At 23.8% G+C, this 18,789-nt stretch overlaps 1 protein-coding gene across 1 annotated transcript in view; it reads left to right on the forward strand.

Moving 5' to 3' along the window:
• Positions 1 to 1,200: 1,200 nt before the first annotated feature.
• LOC117177272 (glycine dehydrogenase (decarboxylating), mitochondrial) overlaps positions 1,201 to 18,789 on the forward strand; it is a 54,883-nt gene continuing 37,294 nt past the window's right edge. The window contains exons 1-4 of the mRNA XM_033367864.1: positions 1,201 to 1,479; positions 3,982 to 4,060; positions 4,655 to 4,790; positions 9,883 to 10,273. Coding sequence (XP_033223755.1) covers positions 1,273 to 1,479; positions 3,982 to 4,060; positions 4,655 to 4,790; positions 9,883 to 10,273 — 813 coding nt within the window. The 5' untranslated portion in view covers positions 1,201 to 1,272. The remainder of the gene's footprint in view (positions 1,480 to 3,981; positions 4,061 to 4,654; positions 4,791 to 9,882; positions 10,274 to 18,789) is intronic.

Below are 18,789 nucleotides of genomic sequence, written 5' to 3' on the forward strand. Positions count from 1 at the left end.
TTAATATTTTTATTTGAAAATTCATCTTTTTGTTTGAAACTTTAACTATTTTGTTGAAAATTATTTTTTAATTGAAAATTCAACTATTTGGGGAAAATTTAAACTACATTATTAAATTTTTATTTTAAATGAAAGGCTTATATCTGTAGATGAAAATCTAACTGTTAAATTCTTTGAAAATTCTCTTTTTTTGGTAAGAAAAATAATATTCTCGGTTAAAAATTCAATTTTTGTTGGCTAAAAATGCATCAGTTTCATGGAAAATTAATTTACTGCTGAAAAGTCATATTTTTTATTCAAAAATTAAATTTTTGTAGAGAAAATTCGTCTTTTCGCATAAAGGTTTAAACATTTTGATAAAATTTTATTTTTTTTCTTGTGCGAATAATCTTTATTTGTTGAAAATTCGTCTTTTTGGTTAAACAATTTTTTTTCCATCATCTCTTTGGATTGAAGTATAAATAATGACTTTCTTTTGTTAAAAATTCAACTATTATATTAAAACTTTAATTAATTTGTTGCAAATTTGAGTATTTGATTAAAAACCCATCTTTTATATTAGAAAATAAATTTTTTTGTTTAAAATAATAAATTTAAATTTTTTAAATTGTTATCTAAATACTCTTTTATTTCTTTTATAGAATATTCTATGTTAAAAGTATTACAAGATTAAAATTCTGGTATTTGAATGTTGATAATCAAGGGAAATAAAAAAAATTAGTCAAAGAAAAAGTCAGGGAATTTTTAGAATGAATTTCTCGGAAACCCTGTCTAATTCTACTACCAATAACAAGAAAAACGTTTCTAGAAATTAAAAATTACGTACATTAAGGAGAGGGGGGGGGGGTAGAAATTTTTGTTATGGCGTGTAGGAGAGGTCCTAAAGAGGGCCTATAGTCCGTTACGTAATTTAAGTACGGCCCCTTACTTAAAAATTGTCTCTTTATTTCAAGATTCTTTTTAATCGATTGTGGATTTTTCTCGTAATCTCGAATATCTGAGGAAATTAGATGGTGGGCACTGAAAAATTTGTCTTAGGAATGTTGAAAAGTGGAAAAAAATAGTCGGTGTGTCAGGGTCAGGAAGTTCAAATTGTAATCTTCGAGTTGTGACATTAGTGGGAGATAAGTCTGCACGTGAATATAAAATGCTGTCTTAACGTTGGAACTATTTAGTATCGTGCTGTCTAGGAAAATCATGCGTGGAGTTTAGTCTCGTTTCCAAGTGTTGGTGATTTTTAATTGTAAATTGGTTGAAAGTGCAACAGTAACGATGCAGTGTTGTCTCAAGTTTTCCGGGTACGCGCGAATTTTACGAGCCCAGGAAGGTGTTAAAAGGCACGTGCGAGGGATCAAATTAAATCATGTGCAGGCTGCCAAATTTGAGAAACTTTTCCCACAGAAAGAGGAATTTGAATCGAGGCATATTGGACCCAGGGTTCACGATCAAAAGGCGATGCTCAAAAAACTCGAATTTAAGGTGATTTAAAATTGTAGGAACATTTCTAGAGTTGGTTTCATCTTTTATTTGCCAGAGGGTGGCCGTTTTAATCCTGGGAAAAGTGGAAAAAAATTTTATTTTCGACTCATATTGATAAGAATTTAAAAAATAAAATTGGTCCCTCTTCCAATTCGGTAAAAAATTGAAAATAAAATATCTTTAAAATGAAAAAATGTCCCACTTCCAATTTTAAAAAATGGAAATCTAAATTGCCCTCCTTTCAATTAAAAAAATGTTTTAAAAAATTACACTCTTCCAATTCAAAAATAAAAATGTATATATAAAATTTCGACCCTCCCAACTAAATAAAAATGCTAAAAAGAAAAAAATGGCCTTTTCTAATTCAGAAAAAAAAGTTTGTTCCTCCCAACTCAATAAAAAAGATAGTCAAAAAAGGGCCTTTTCAAATTAAGAAAAAATTGAAAACCAAAATTTTCTCTTTTCCAACTCAATATACATGTAAAAATAAAAAAATTCCCTCTTCCAATTCAGAAAAAAATATTGAAAAAAGTGTCTACCCTTTAATGCAATAAAAATGGTAAAAATAAAAAATGTCCTGTTCCGATTCAGGCGAACTTAGCAAAAATTTCGTTCCTCCCGATTCAATAAAAATGATAGAATCAAAACAGAGCCTTTTACTATTCAGAAAACATAAAAACCAAAATTTCCTCCCTTCTAACTCAACGTAAATATTAAAAATAAAAAAATCTCTTCCAATTCAGAAAAAATATTGAAATCATAAAGTTCTCCCCTTCAATTAAATAAAAGTGTTAAAAAATACCCTCTTCCGATTCAGAAAAAAAGAACCAAAATTTCGTCCATCACTTAATAAAATTGATAAAATTAAAAAAAGGCCTTTTTTTATTCAGAAAAAAGTTGTAATCAGAATTTCCTCCCTTACAACTCAATATAAGTGTTTAAATTTTTTTTACTTCCTCTTCCAATTCAGAAAAAAATATTGAAACTAAAAATTTCTCCCCTTTAATTCAATAAAAATGCTAAAAAGAAAAAATGTCCTGTTTTAATACAAAAGAAAAGAACCAAAATTTCGTTTCTCCCAACTCAATAAAAACGATAAAATTAAAAAAGGGCCTCTTCCAATTAAAAAAAAATATTGAAAATCCAAATTTCCTCCCTTCCAACTCAATATAAATGTTAAAAATATAAAAATTCTATCTTCCGATTTAGAAAAAATATAGAAAATAAAAAGTTCTTCCTTCAAACTCAATACAAATTATAAAATCAAAATACGGACTTTTCCTATTCAGAAAAAATTGAAATGCAAAATTTCCTCCCTTCCAAATCAATATAAATGTTAAAAATTAAAAAATTAAATTAAAAAAAATATATTTTTAATTAATTTTTGAATTTATAAAAAAATTATGATAAAAATCTCCGCCCTTTCAATTTAATAAAAATGATAAAACCAAAAAAAGGACCTCTTCCAATTCAGAAAAAATTGAAAAAAAATTTCCTTGCTTCCAAGTCCATAAAAACATTAAAAATACAAAATGTTCCCTCCTTCAACTCAAGACAATTGTAAGAATCCAAAAAGTTCCCCTTCCAATTTGGAAAAAAAATTAAATATCATAATTTCTTTTAAAAATAGAATTGTGAAATCCAAACATTTTTTTTAACGTAAAGATTTAACAATCTTTCAAGGCTTATAATTTTTATTATTCGTTTTAAATTAACTTAAATTTTAAATGTTAAAAAATTGTTCCTTTTTCTTAATTGAAAATTTTTTAATTTAGGTTAAAAATGGAATATTTTAGACTGAAATAATATTCGAACTAAATTTGAAATTGAATTAATGTGTTTAATTATGAATGTATTAATTTGAAATTATATTTAAATTTTTTAATACTATAAGGTTTTTGAATAATAATAAGGCCTTTGAATTCAAAAAATACAAATTTCGAGGTTAAAATCTGTAAATTGTTTAATTTTTAACAGATTTAGATTCGTCTCGTTAAAGTATTTAGTATTCCATTTTTTTAAAACTCGAATTATTGTTCAGTTTTAAAAACCATAATTAATTTATACTTACAATTAGTAAACTTCAAATATCTGAAACAAAAATTTTGCAAAAATTAACAGTCCTTCATTTTTAATTTTTTTAAGTCTTCAAAATTTAATTTTGAAATTCTTTAAATTGAAAACGTACGCTCAAAAAAAGAAGACTTGAAATAGAAAATTTGTAAAGTAATAAATTTTACAAATTCGCTTGTTCACTAAATGATTTCATTATTGAAAACATTAAAAAATAAAATTAACAATACAAAATTGAACTTTGACATTTTTCTGTTGAAAATTTGTAAAAATTTCCGGTAAAAAAATAATTTCCCGATGTCAAAAAATGTCCATTTTTCTGGTCCAGCGGCCACCCTGAATTTAATAGAAAAATCAATAAGAAAATGGAAATTAAAATATGTTTTTAATTATGAAGTGTTTGCTAAACTGTTTAAAACAAATTTCTAGTCACTCGAGGAATTAACTGCGACTGCTGTGCCGATTAATATTCGTTGCAAGACTGATTTAGAGATTGAAAAACCTATGAGTAAGTAGCAGTTTTTCTTGTTTGGATTTCTTATTATTATAAAGCGGAATGATAAGCAATTAAGTAATGCGAAGAGACAAGGAGGCTCAAACGTGACCATTCACGAGATATTGAGTGATGACCTTTTTTTTCAATTTGTAGTGAAAATATAGCAAGGAGGTCACACCAAAATAGATTTAAAGACTGTTAAAATTAAAATTTACGACACTGATAAGGATAAAGGATGAATTTTTAAATTTTGTATCGGCTTTCAATTTTTTGAAGTATTAAAATTTTATTTTGCCTCCCTTATGACTGACTACAAAAAAAATGTTCCTATTTGAAGATTATTGGCTTCAAAAGATGTAGAATTTAACTGATAATTGTCTTGTGTAAACACAAATGATTTCTATCAGTTTGGGGCGTAGGTCAGAAATCCTATCGCCAGGGTCAAAGCTCGCGCTCGTTTCTCAAACTTTAAACTCACGTAATTTCCTTTATTGACCTTTTCTCGTATTCTGTAAAATTATATTTTAATTATTTATTTAAACTGGATTTTTAAAATAATATTTAATTGTAATCTTCTTAATCTAACTGTAATTATTATACTTTTAGCCGAGTACGAATTGATAAAAAGGATTACAGAAATTTCGAAAAAAAACGAAGTTTGGAAAACTTATATCGGGATGGGATATTATAATTGCTGTGTCCCACATACAATTATGAGAAATATCTTTGAAAATCCTGGATGGTATGTAAAACAAAAAATTATTGAAGAATTTGAAAGTATGAAAAGAAAATTGAAAACAGGGTGACCGCAAAAATTAATTTTCAAAATTCCCGTTTTTATGAGTGGAATAAAACAATTTTTCATTTTAATTTATAATTTATTCTCAGGGCGGCCTCAGACTAATTTACTTTTTTAAATATATTAATTTTATAATAATAATTTTAAATTTTATCCCTTAAAATTTAAAAAATTTATATATTTATAAAAATGCTTATAAAAATATTTAATAAATTAAATTCATTTATTAAAAAATTAGATATTATTAATTATGAAATATATAGTATTTATAAAATTAAATTTTTGAAAAGTGAACTATTAAAACCCAAATAATGACTAAAAGTGATTAATCTGCATTCATAATGTGACCAATGTTCTTTCAAAGTTAAAAGAATTCGATGAAATTTATAAGAATTTCAGGTGGATTTTAATGAATTCAAGATAAATTCAGAAGAGTTCTAAAAAACCCAAGTTCAAATAAACTTTAAAAAAATGAAATGAATTGAAAAAAATTCAAAAATATGATAAAATTCCTAGAAATTCAAGGTGAGTTTAAAAGTCTTCAGGATTAATTAAAGAAAATTAATTGAATTTAGTATAATTGAGTGAATTGAAAAAATTCAGTTGAATTCAAATATTTTAAAAGAATTTAGTGTAAATTAATAAAAATTCAGGCTTAATTCGAAATGAATTGCAAAACATATTTTAAAATATTCAAATCTATGATTCTGTTCGAAATTTCTCTCTGTATAAATTCTGATTAAATAAATAAATTCTTTTAAATCTATTAAAATATCATGACATCTCGTGTCATTCTATAAAATCTGATTATATTTCCTAAAATCATAGAAAATTAATTAAAATACTATAAGATCTTTAAAAATACCTTAGAATCTTTTAAACTATTTCAAAACATTATAGAATCTGTGAAATTCTTCCATTTTTTTTTTAAATCCTAGGAAATTTTTTAAATTTTTCTAATGTCTAGAAAATCCTTTCGAAACTTTCCAAATAGTCTGAAAATATTTGAAAGCCTTTATATAATCAAAATCAATTATAAATGCCTTGAAATTTGTTTTAATTCACAAAAATATTACAAATGCTTTGAAATCTTTGAAAATCCCTTTAAATATTTTAAAGCTCTCAAAAATGTTTTTTGATCATTTAAAATATCTTAAAATATTTCAAATCCTTTGAAATCACATTCAATTACTGAATTTAATTAAAAATTCCTTGGGATATTTTAAAATACCATCAAATATTTCAAATCTTGAGAATAATGCAAAACTTAAATATTGTAAATCGTTTGAAAATTTTTTAAACTATTGAAAATTCCTTGGAATTTTTAAAAATGCCTTAACATTTTTAGAATTTATTGGTATCACTTTAAATTATTGAAATCTATTTTAAAAACCCGAAAATATTTTTACTCCCTTAAAATATTTTGAAATCCCCCAAATTTTTTGATTAAAAATTCCTTGGAATTTTTTTAAACACTATAAAATCTGTTTAATAATTAAAATGCCTTTCAATTAATAAAATAAATTGAAATTCTGTGGAATCGTTTGAAAAATCATAAAATATTAGAAATCTATGGAAATAACTTCAAATATTTTTAAATATTTGAAATCCTAAGAAATCGTTCATTTCTTGTGAAAAAATTATTTTCCTGAAATTCTAGAAAAATTATTAAACTACCTTGAGATCTGTTCAAATAATTGAAATCTCATAAAATTCCTTGGAATCTTTTTAAATATCCTAAAACATTATAGGACCTATAAAATCGTTCCATATAAAAAAATTGTATCTCGTAAAATTATTCAAATCCTAAAAAATTTATTGAATATTTTTTAATCTCTAGAAAATCCTTTGGAATCTTTGCAAATACGGGGAAATATTTTGAAATCTCTTAAAAATTTGTATCGCTTTTGAAAATTGTTTCAAAAATTTTTTAAAATACTCTAAAATCTTCAAAAAATTGGTAAATACCTTGAAATATTTAAGATTTTATAAAATCCCGTGTTATTAAACGAAATCTGATGTTATTTTTTGAAATCTTAGGAATTTGATTAATATAATCGAGAGCTTTTAAAATCCCTTAAAATAATTACAATCCCTTGGAATATTTGAAAATATTCTAAAATGACATTTTTTTTAATCCCTTGAAATAATTTAAATTCTTGAAAATCTCTTGAATTTATTTAATCTCTTAAAAATGCCTAAGAATCTTTTTAAATACCCTCAAATATTTATAATCCTTTGAGAATTCTTATTTGTGAAAATACTCTAAAATTTTTAGTATATTTTGAAATAACTTTAAATTGTTGATATCTATCTTAAAAAAACCTAAATATTTCAAATCTCTTAAAATATTTTGAAATACCTCGAAATTTTTAAGAAATATTTAAAATTCCTGGGAATTTTTTTCAATATTCTAAAATCTGTAAAAAAAAATGAAACTCCCTTTAAATTATTGAAATAAATTTAAAATTTTAAAAAAATTTAAAAGCCCCATAAAAATTGTAAATCCCATGAAATGGGACATTCCTTGGAAATTCCGTAAATATTTTGTAATAAATAGAAAATTCCTTGGGATCTTTAAAAATGCCCTAAAATATTTTAAATCTTTTAAAAATCTCTAAACTATTTCAAGTTCATTCCAAAAACTTTTTGAAAATTCCGTGAAACTTTTTAAAATTCATGAAAATGCTATGGAATTTTGTTTAAAAACATTTAAATGTTTGAAATCGCTTGTATATTTGTATCGCTCTTGAAAATTGCCTGACATTTGTGAAAATATCCTAAAATTTTTATGTTCTTTCAAATCTCTTAAAATTACTGAAATCTTTTAAAATTCTTTGGAATTTTTCTAGTTATGCTAACATCTTTGAAAATACCTTGAAATATTTGACAATCACAAAAATCCTTCAATTCTTCTGAAAAATTATTAAAAATCCATTAAAATATTTTAAAATCCCGTAAAATTTAATGAAATATGATGGTATTTCATGAATTTTTGAAATTTTATTAAAATACTTTGAGAGCTTTTAAAATCCCTTAAAAACATTTAAATGTAGAATTTCTATATATATAGAGTGAAAAAACACAGTGAAATTTAAAAAATCGAACTCTAAAGCTAACAAATTTGCCATTTGAATTATTAAAAACAGAGCTGCAAATAAAAGCACTCAAAGTGGAACTCTTGATTTTCAAACTTTTAAAATAATTTACACATATCAAATTGAAGCTACTAACACTTTTAAAATGCACAATTTTTAATTAAATGCAGTTAAACTGCAAAATCAATGTTTTAGCTTTTATAAATTGTAGAGTTCATAATTTAGATTCAGTTATAAATATATAATTTCACGTTATCATTTTCAATGCTCTAAAATCTAAATTGAAGATTAAATCAATGAATTAAAATGTTTTTTTAATTATATCATTTAAAGCAATTTAAAGGCAGAAACCTTAAAAATTGAACGATTACATTTTTTTATAAACTGAACACTTCCTAAATTAAAAGTAAAATTATTTATATTTTAAATTGTTAAAAAATCCTTAAAATTATTCCAAATTTTATTTTGAAGATCTTGAAACATCTGCATGTTGTTTATATATTTTTTTCAATTTTTTAATTTATTTTTTTGAAATTCTGCCAAAATAAACAAATTTCCTTCAAATCTTCCACATTCATTTTTGATAATTTTGTAAATCTTTCTAAATCTTTTTGAATAAGCACTCAAAATTATCTTTTCAAAATAAAAATAATTATTAATTTTCATAGGAAATGTTTTTTAATCTTCTGAAGCCATTCCAAATTCTTAAAAATCTTTTACATTTTTTGTTCGAAATCTGCCAAAGTCTATATTTTGACGACACACCTACACACTTTGTTTAAATAATTTCAAATCATTTTTAATTTTAAATTAAATTTATTCAAAACCTCTAAATATTTCTTCAACTTTCTTGAATTTTTTTAAAGAATAATATGTGGTCAATTGTTATTTATACATCGAAGTTCAATAATTTGACTTACAAATAAAAAAAATTTTTAATAGAACAATTAAACTGTTACGTTCAAAATTTATTTTTTAATATTTAACTTTAATGATAGATTTTAAATAAATAGTCAGATATTTCTAAATATTAAGTAATTCTTATTTTTCTTAATCAAAAAATTTCAAATTGAATGGTTTAAAAATGGAATATTTTAGACTGAAATAATATTTGAAATTTAATAAAAGCCATTCTTTATGAATATATTATTTTAAAGTTATTTTAAAATTGGAAATATTTTATAAAGTTCCAATCGGGCTTTTATATTTGTTTAACTAATAAGAATTTCCAATTTAAATAGTTTACATAATTTTAAACGTAAGAAACTGGAAATTTAAAAATTGCGAACTGATTTCGAATCTGCTAGTAAAATTAATTATTATTCACTTTCTAAATCTTAAAAAATAGTTTATTTTTAAAAATCATTATTTATATTCACAATTGATCAGTTTAACCATTCCCAATAGGACCTAATAAATTCGTTCTATATCTTCCGAAATTGTTTAGAATATTTTTAAATACCCTAAATTATTTATAATCCTTTGAAATCTTTCGAAACGCTTGAAAAACTTTTAAATCTCTTGGAAACAAAGATTGTGAAAATGTTTTGGGATAATTGAAAAAATCCTAAATTATTTCAGATCCTTTCTGAATTTTTCAAGCTCTTGAAAATACCTTGCAATTTTTAAAAGTACCCTAAAAGTTTAAGGATACTTTGAAATAGCTTCAAATGATTGAAATCTTGTTTTTTAAACCTAAGATATTTCAAATTCACTCAAATATTTTAAAATCGTTCGAAATTTTTTTTAAAGTATTGAAAATTCCTCGGAATATTTGTAAATATTCTTAAATATTTAAAAAAAATGCAAGAATAAAATTGACAATAGGCACCCTGAGACCGTCTTTCAATTTAAACGCTTTTATTAATTTCACTTAAATAACGATATATAAAAAAAAATTTTAACGAAAACAATGATAATTTTACAATTTTAATTAGGACGACACAGTATACTCCATACCAACCGGAAATAGCTCAAGGGCGATTAGAAGGTTTATTAAACTACCAAACGATGATTTGCGATTTAACAGGAATGGAAATTGCAAATGCTTCACTTTTGGATGAAGGAACTGCAGCTGCGGAAGCTTTAGCTCTTGCCTATCGACACAATAAACGAAAAAAATTATTTGTTTCCGATAAAGTTCATCCGCAAACAATTAGTGTAATTGCTACTCGAGCGACCTCTTTAGGATTAAATTTAGAAATTGGAGATGTCTTCAATGTTGATACAACTTCAAAAGATGTTGCAGCAATTCTTTTACAATATCCAGATACAAGAGGATCGATTCACGATTTCACAAATGTCATCAATAAAGCCCACGAGGATGGTGTAAGTGAAAATTAATTAATTTTGACACTAATGGGCCCGCATGGAAATCAGGATGGCCGTTTTAATCAAAGAAAAAAATTCAATGATATTTAAAAAATAAAAAAAATAAAAATTAAAGTTTAAAAAATTTTCAAATAAAAAATTGTCTATTCAGGGTGTCAGGGAATTTTTCTACGGGGTGGACACGCTGGGGCTTACATACATGGCGAGTTCAATACTACCCGAATTGCACAACAGCAGAGGAGAAGCCATTATACAGGGATATTTTCATATTTCGCGCCTTTAAAGTTGCATTCGGATCGTTCATTCGGCCAAGTCCGTGCATCTTCGGATGGAGTTTATAATAGTTTCCATGTTTGCGTTCGAAACTTCAAACGGTTATGTCCAGATTCACCTGTTTGCCCTGATCACAGATTACTGTCAGAAAATGTAGGCAATGTCAATTTAAAGTTTATGCATGTAATATTTCATTCACTTTATTTGAAACATATCCTGTCTATTCATAACATATTTTTTTATGCAGTATAAATAAGCGTTAAACACCATTCACTCTTTGACAACTGGAAGCGCAGAATATTATTACTATTTTATAGTATTTGTCACTCAACAGCCATTCTATAATGTTATTAACACAGAAAAAAATGGCGTTTACTTCTCAGTTCACATATCTCACTTCATTATTAATTAAACACTTTTATTATTTGTAATTACTATATAACATAACCTATAGTGTTTTGACACTTATATCCGTTTGAAGTTTCGAACGCAACCATGGAAACTATCATAAACTTGATCCGAAGATGCACGGACTTGACCGAATGGCTTCTCCCCTGTTGTTGTGCAATTCGGGTAGCATTTTACTCGCCATATATGTAAGCCCCAGCGTGTCCACCCTGTATACCTGAAAAAACCTGTAAATGTCAGGAAAATTTTTTTAAAGTCAGGAAATTTTTTCGCGGGCGTGTTTAATTTTTCTTTAAGTATCAATATGAAATAAATTAAAATTGATTCTCAATTTATAAAAATAGTTTTCTATTATCACATTTAACAATTTTGTTAAATTTTTTTTAACCTGAAAATTTATCTATTCTATTTTTGGTTAAAAATGGATCGGTTTTAGTTGAAAATTTTAGTTTCTCGTTGAAAGTGCATGTATTTCGTTAGAAATTTGCCAGTTTCTTTGAAATATTTTCTCTCTCTTATTGGCAGAATAATCTTTTTTAGTTAAAAAGGCAACTGATGTTGAAAATACCTCTTTTTTAATTGAATAAAAATGTTTTTTATTAAAAATAAAAACCTTTTTTGATTGAAATATCAACTACTGAATTTTGTTGCGTTTAGAATCCTTTTTTTAATGAACATTTAAATAATAGGTTAAATGTTAAACTCTTTTGATTAAAAATTATTTTGATATAAAGTTCATCAGGTTTGATGAAAATTTATCTCTTCGGTTAAAAACTGAGATATTTTGTGGAAAATTCGTTTTTTCTTCAGCTGAAAATTAATTTTTTCACTTGAACTATTTTGTTGAAAATCAGTTTATTTTTTAAATATATTTATTAACTGGAAATGTAATTATTCTAGTTGCATACTGCATCAATTTAGTTAAAATGTATCTCTTTGGTTGTATAATAATTTTTGTTACTGAAATTCAGCTATATAATTTTTGGTTGACAATTTATTTTTTGTAGTTGAAAATTCATGTATTTTGCTGGCAAGTTATCTTTTTTAGCAGAAATAAATCGTCTTTACATAAAATTCACCTTTTGGTTGCAAATTCATCTTTTTGTTTAAAAAACTGTTACATTTCTAATTGAAAATAAATCTTTGTTTAGTTCAAAATTCATCTATTCGTTTGAAAATTTGTATATTTTTTTGTTTAAAAATTCAACTCTTGTTTAAAATGTATGTACTTTGTTGATAAATCGTCCTTTTTAAGTGAAAAATTAATCCTCTGATTTGAAAATATCTCTTTTTCGTTAAAAAAGTAAAGTATTCTGGTTAAATATTCATGATTTTAATTGAAAATTGATCTTTTTTGTTGAATATTCAACTATTCTAGTTGAAGATTCACCATTTTAGTCTAAAATTCATCACTGTTTAAAAATGTACCTATGCTTTTAAACATTGTTCTGGTTTTTGTATTTTTTTTTCTACTCAAAATGTGACTATTCCAATTGAATATTCTGTTATTATATATTTATTTATATAATTGGCAATTTTCCTCTGATAGTTAAAAATTCGCCTTTTTTGGTAGAAGTTAAACTTTTTGTTAGAAAATTTATCTTTTTGGTTGAAAATTAAACTATTTTGTTAAAAATGCGTTTTTTTCTTGCTGAAAATAATGTCTTATCTGAAAATTGAACTATTTCATTGTTGTTCGAAAATTGATGTTTTAGTTCAAAATTCATCATTGATTTAAAATTTAACTATTGTAACTGATAATGTAACTATTTCATTTTAGTTTAAAAACTGATCCTTTTTTTTTAGTTCAAAATTCAACTATTTAGTTGAAAATTGATCTTTTTTAATCTAAATTTAACTATTTAAAAATATTAAAATTTGTACCATTTTAAGCAATTTTAAATTCTAATTCCAGCTCAGAATTGGTTTAAAATGCAACATTTCTCTGTTGGCATCCAGACTTTTAATTCTTAAAGAAAATTCTTCATTTCAATTCAGAAATAAAATTCTGTTAGAAAAATCCTTATTCAAATCAAGAATTTTAATTCTTTTCGAAAATTCTCCTTTCAACTAAGAATTGGATTTTTTTCTAAAATCCCCTGTTTTAATTCATAATTTTAAATTTTTTCGAAAATATCCCATTTCAACTTCGAATTAGAATTCATTTTTTTTAATTCTCTGTTCCAGCTCGGAATTTATTTAAATTTGAAAATTCCCTGTTCCAAGACTTTAGAAAAATTTCCTGTTCCAATTTAAAATTTTGTTTCTTTTCGAAAATTTCCAGTAATAGCTCGGAATTTTTTTAAATTTGAATCTTCCCGGTTTCAAGTCAGAATTATTTTTTTTTTATTTTAAATAGCTTAAACATCCTTAAAATGCTTACAAATTTCATTTCAAAATCTTGAAATGTCTACATGCTTTTTTTACATTTTTTGAAATTAATGTTTTTTTTAATTCAGCTAAATTAAAGAATTTTTTAAAAATCTTCCATATTTATTTTTGAAAATTTGTTAAATCGGTATAAATCTTTTTAAGTATTTTCTTAAAATCAGTTTATTAAAATTTAAAAAACAATAATTTTCAGTTTACTCTTTGAATTTTTTTTTTATTCTGCTGAAGGATGTCAAAATGCTTAGAATGCTTCTAAATTTTTTGTTCTAAATCTGCCAAAATATATTATTTGTGGCCATTCGTTTAAATTATTCGAAACCATTTCAAATTTTAAATTACTTTGGACTTTTTCCAAATATTATAAATATCTTTTTAACTTACTCGAATTTCTTCTAAGAATAATAGGTATTCAAAATTGTTATTTATACATAAAAATTCAACAATTTGAGTTAGAAATTAAATTTGGTCAAATAGAAAAATTAAAATTGTAACATTTAAAGTTTAGCGTTTTGTTTAGTTGCGAATATTTAATTTACAATAACTGATTTGAAATGAACAGTCAGATATTTATAAACATTAAGTAACTTTTCTTTTTCTTAATTGAATAATTTTAAATTGTATGGTTTATAAATGGAATATTTTAGAATGAAATTATATTTTAAATTTAATAAAAATCTTTAATTATCAATCATTATTTATTTTTCAAACCTTAAAGTACAATTCAATTTAAAGAAGCATTAACTAATTAATATTTATTTTGAACAAAAACTGTCCTTTCGGCTATAAGAGGTTACTTTAAAAAAAAAATACTTGAATTTTAAACAAAATAATAAAATTTTGAACATAATAGTTGAATTTCCAACCAAAAATTATAAATTCCCAACAAAAAAGTGGCATAGTTAATACTTCAATACAAAAAATAAGTTTTTAATAAATAAATGTTTATCAATATAGTTTAACTTTTACCCACATAGTTAAATTATCAATTAAAAAAGATTTTTTCAAACAAATGGTTAAAATTTCAAGCAAATTGTTGAATTTTCAACTGAAATTATAAATCTTCAAGAAAAACAAAAGATTTCTTAACAAAGTGATTAAAGTAAATCTTCCAAACAAAATAGTTGAATACTCGAGCAAAGAAGAATTTTTAACAAACAAAAAGTTGGATTTTCCTAAAAAATTGAATTTCTACTCAAACAGAATAATTTTTTAATAAAAAAGATAACTTAAAAAAAATATTTGCATTTTTAAACAACAAACAATTTTCTACGAAAAAAAATTGAATTTTTAATCCAAAAAGACGAATTTTTAACCAAAAAGGATGACTTTTTAACCAAATTGTTGAATTCTCTACCATATAGTTGCATTTTTATAAAAAAAAACGATAACATTTCTCGTAAAAACATGAATTTGTATTAAATAAGAAAAAACATTTGAAAAAAATATTTGAAAATTTTCAAAAAAATAGTAAGTTTCTAGGATAAAAAAATTGAATTTTCAATCTAAACGAATTTTTTTCAATCAATAAGGATGCATTTTTAACAAAATAGTGGAATTCTCTACCAAGTAATTGCATTTTTATCCGAGAAAGATAACATTCGAACTAAAACAGATGAGTTTTCAATAAAAAACAACAAATATTTTTTAAAGTTGAACTTTCATCAAGAAATGATTTTAGTTTATTCTTCAACACTAGAATATGAATTTTAAACAAAAAGTAAATTTTCTTCGAAACCGTTAAATTTTCAACAAAACAGAATTTTTTACCAAAAAGTAGGACTTCTTAACAAAATAATTTAATTTTCAACCAAACATTTGCATTTTTACCCAAGAAAGATGAGATTTCTCTTAAAACAGATGCATTTTTAATTTTAAAAAATTTTGTTTAATTGTGGGATTTTTATTCAGAAAGAATTTCAGTTCTTTTTTTTTAGCAACAAAATATTAAATTAAATAAAAAGTACATTTTCTACGAACAAGTTAAATCTTCAACAAAGCAGAATTTTCAATAAAACAGTATGATTTTTTAACAAAATTGTTTAATTTTCAACCGATCACTTGCATTTTTATCCAAGAAATATAAAAACTTCTCTTAAAACGAATTAATTTTTTACAAATTTTTTTTGTAAATTGAATTTTTATCCAGAAAACATTTTAGTTCTCTTTTCAACGCCAAAATATTAAATTTGAACAAAAAGTAAATTTTCAGGAGCGTGAAGAAAATAAAGAAATATTTGATAATATTTCTTATCTATTTAGAACGTCTTAAATTCGTGAAAATATTTTTAATTGATTCGAATTTTTCTCAAAATGTTGAATAATTGTTTTATAATCATCTAAATCTTCTTAAGAATTTTAAGAAAATTTGGTTATTCTCTTGAAACATCTTGAATTTTTTTATTGAATCATAAAAAAGTTTTCACACGAATATTAAGAAAATTATTTTTTCCAATCTTGTCAGACTTTCTAAGTCTTCTAATCTTGAAAAATTATTCAAAGTTTTCCTGATTTTTTTAATGCTGCAAAATTGACAACAATGACTAAAATCTTTCAGATTCTTCTTTGAAAATTTTAAAAAATGTTTTTAAATAATATCTTGCAATTTTTTATGAAATAAAAAATTATTTTTACATTTCTCCTAGGAACTTCAAAAAAAAATATTTTCGTGAAACCTTACAAATTCTTCAAAAATCTTTGAAAGTTTTAATTATTTTTTAATCGTTTCCAAATTTTTGAATATCTCTTAAACTAATTCAAATTTTAAAGTACATTTTTAAGCCAACATAAACTTAAAAAAAAAATTGTACAACAAAATTGCACAAGAATGCCTGAAAAGAATAATGTTCCTTAATTTTTCAAAAATGATTTAACATGGAAAAATTGAAAAAATTTTGCTTCAAAATATTTTACACACTTTTTTAAAATTTCAGGAAATAATTAAAAATTTTTTGTGGCCTTTTTTCAATTTTCTTTTAGAATTCATTACAAAACAATAATTTAAAATTTTCGAACATTTGTTTCATTTATTGTTTGGAATAAAAAACGTAAACCATTAAAAATGTTCCCAGAAATCTTAAAAAAAATGCAATCTCCTCAAATATGTCATAATTATTAAAAAGATTCTTTTTTCGAATTCTTCAAAACAAGTTTTTGCCCATAATTGGATTCTTCTGATCTCTTTAAAAATGTAAAACAGTTTATAAATTTTAGTGTGATGCGAAATGTTAAAAACAGAACTATTTTCTATTATTAAACAAAAATTTACAAATTTAATTTTCTCTCTCATTTCTATTAAGTCTATTTTCTCTGCAATGTATATTATTAGAACATGTGATAAAGTATAATTATCCATGAATGCTTGTTTACTGATTTTTAAAGGCGTCGCTTTCAATGATTTTTTTTTATAAGAGATTTTTTTTATTACTCGCGAATGCTTATGTAAAATTTTTTTCCCTTGGGAATGGATATTGATTAGACAATAATAATTCATTATTATTAATAATTCAGTTAATAATTTCATTAAAAAAACGCATTTCGAAAAAAGTTACACGTAATACTATTGAGACTTCTGCCCTTGAATTAATAATTAAGAAACGATACGTGCTAATATATTAAAATTAAAATTGATTTTTTATCTTATGTTTGTGCTTATAATTATTGACTACTTTAGAATCATTATCTATTGCAGAGTGTTCTGTCCTACTTTACAAAAAAATTAATTCATCTCAATTATATTTACAGTTAATATTAAAAAAATTTAATTCATAAATTTATCCAACTTTCAATATCGTTAAATTAAAAATTATAAATATCCCAGTTTAATTGTTAATTAGTTTCATGTGAAATCAGAAAGAGGAAGTTAAAAACGATTATTTTTGGATCAAAAGATGAGTCTTTAAGCTAAAAACTCGAATGTTTTAGAGAAAATTTAACATTTAACCCTAAAGTGTCAATTTTTTAGCAAAAAAGGTGAATTTTTAACCAAATAGTTGAATTTTCAACTAAAAAAAAATATATAGTATACTATATATATATATAAAGATGACTATTTTCGAAAATCTTTGACTTTTACATCAATTTCCCGTACAAAATTTTCCCGGGGGGGGGGGGGGGGGGGGGGGGGGGGGGGGGGCTGACGGTTAGGGGGAAGTAAGAAATTTTTGGAAATTCACAAAAACTTTCTCCTGATAATTATCTTTTAGTTATAAATTTTATTATTTCGTTAAACATTTAACAATTTTCTTAAAAAGGCATCCATTTTGGTTGCAAACTCAACTGTTTTGTTCAAAACTCGTATTTTTGATTTAAAAATGTAACACTTTTCGTAGAACATTAACCTTTTGTTTAAAATTCATATTTTGTTACTGATGCGAAATATTTTGTGGATGAAAACTATTTTTTTCTGAAAATATGTCTTTTAGATTTAAAAGTTAATTTTTTTAGTAGAAATATTGCATCTTTCGTGGATAAAAATGCAACTGTTTTGTTGAAAATTCAACTATTACCTAGAAAAATCACTTTTTGTGTGGAAATCGTATTTTTCTGTTGAAAAATCAACTGAAATTTTTTTTGATCAAAATTCAACTATCTTTTTAAAAAATTTGTCTTTCTGATTTAAAAACTCACCTGCTTTAGCAGAATTTTCATTTTTCTTTTAGCAAAGTGCAACTGTTTTGATGAAAATTTATCACTTTTTTGAAAAGTTGTTCTTTTTGATGTCATAATTCACCTGCTTTAGCAGAAATTACAGCTTTCATGGAAAAAATGCAATGGTTTAGTTGTAAATTAAAATAATTGGTTAAAAAATTATACTTTTTGGTTGAAAATTCTGCTGTTAAAAATTTAACTATTTAGTAGAAAATGTCATTTTCTTTGCAATTTATATTTCGGTGTTGAAAAATGAACAAAATTTCGTTTTTTATTTAAAATTCCTCTGTTTTAGCACAAATTTCAGCTTTCTTGGGTAAAAGTGCAACTATTTGTTAGACATTTAAACTATTTTATTAAAAATTTATTCCTTATGGTTAAAAATTCGTCTTTTTGGATTGAAAATTAAATTTATTTCGTAAAAACTTATATCTTGCATGAAGATTCATATTTTGACCTTGAATAGTCAACTGGAATCTTTTTTGCATCAAAATTCAACTATTTTTGGATTTCTTTTTCTTAAATAACAAGTCATCTGTTTTAAGATAAATTTACTCTTTACTGGATAAAAATGCAACCGTTTGGTCGAGAATTCAACAATTTTGTTAAAATGCCCTCCCTTGATGGTAATAATTCGTATTTTTGAATTGAAAATTAAACTTTTTTTGTAGAAACTTATTTTTTATTTTGGTTAAAAATAATTCTTCTTTGCTTGAGTATTCAACTATTTTGTTTGAAAGACTCGGTTCAATCATTTTGTTAAGACATCATTTTTTTTGAAGATTAATATTTTT

Source organism: Belonocnema kinseyi, chromosome 7 (genome assembly GCF_010883055.1).
Source record: "Belonocnema kinseyi isolate 2016_QV_RU_SX_M_011 chromosome 7, B_treatae_v1, whole genome shotgun sequence".
NCBI lineage: Eukaryota > Metazoa > Arthropoda > Insecta > Hymenoptera > Cynipidae > Belonocnema > Belonocnema kinseyi.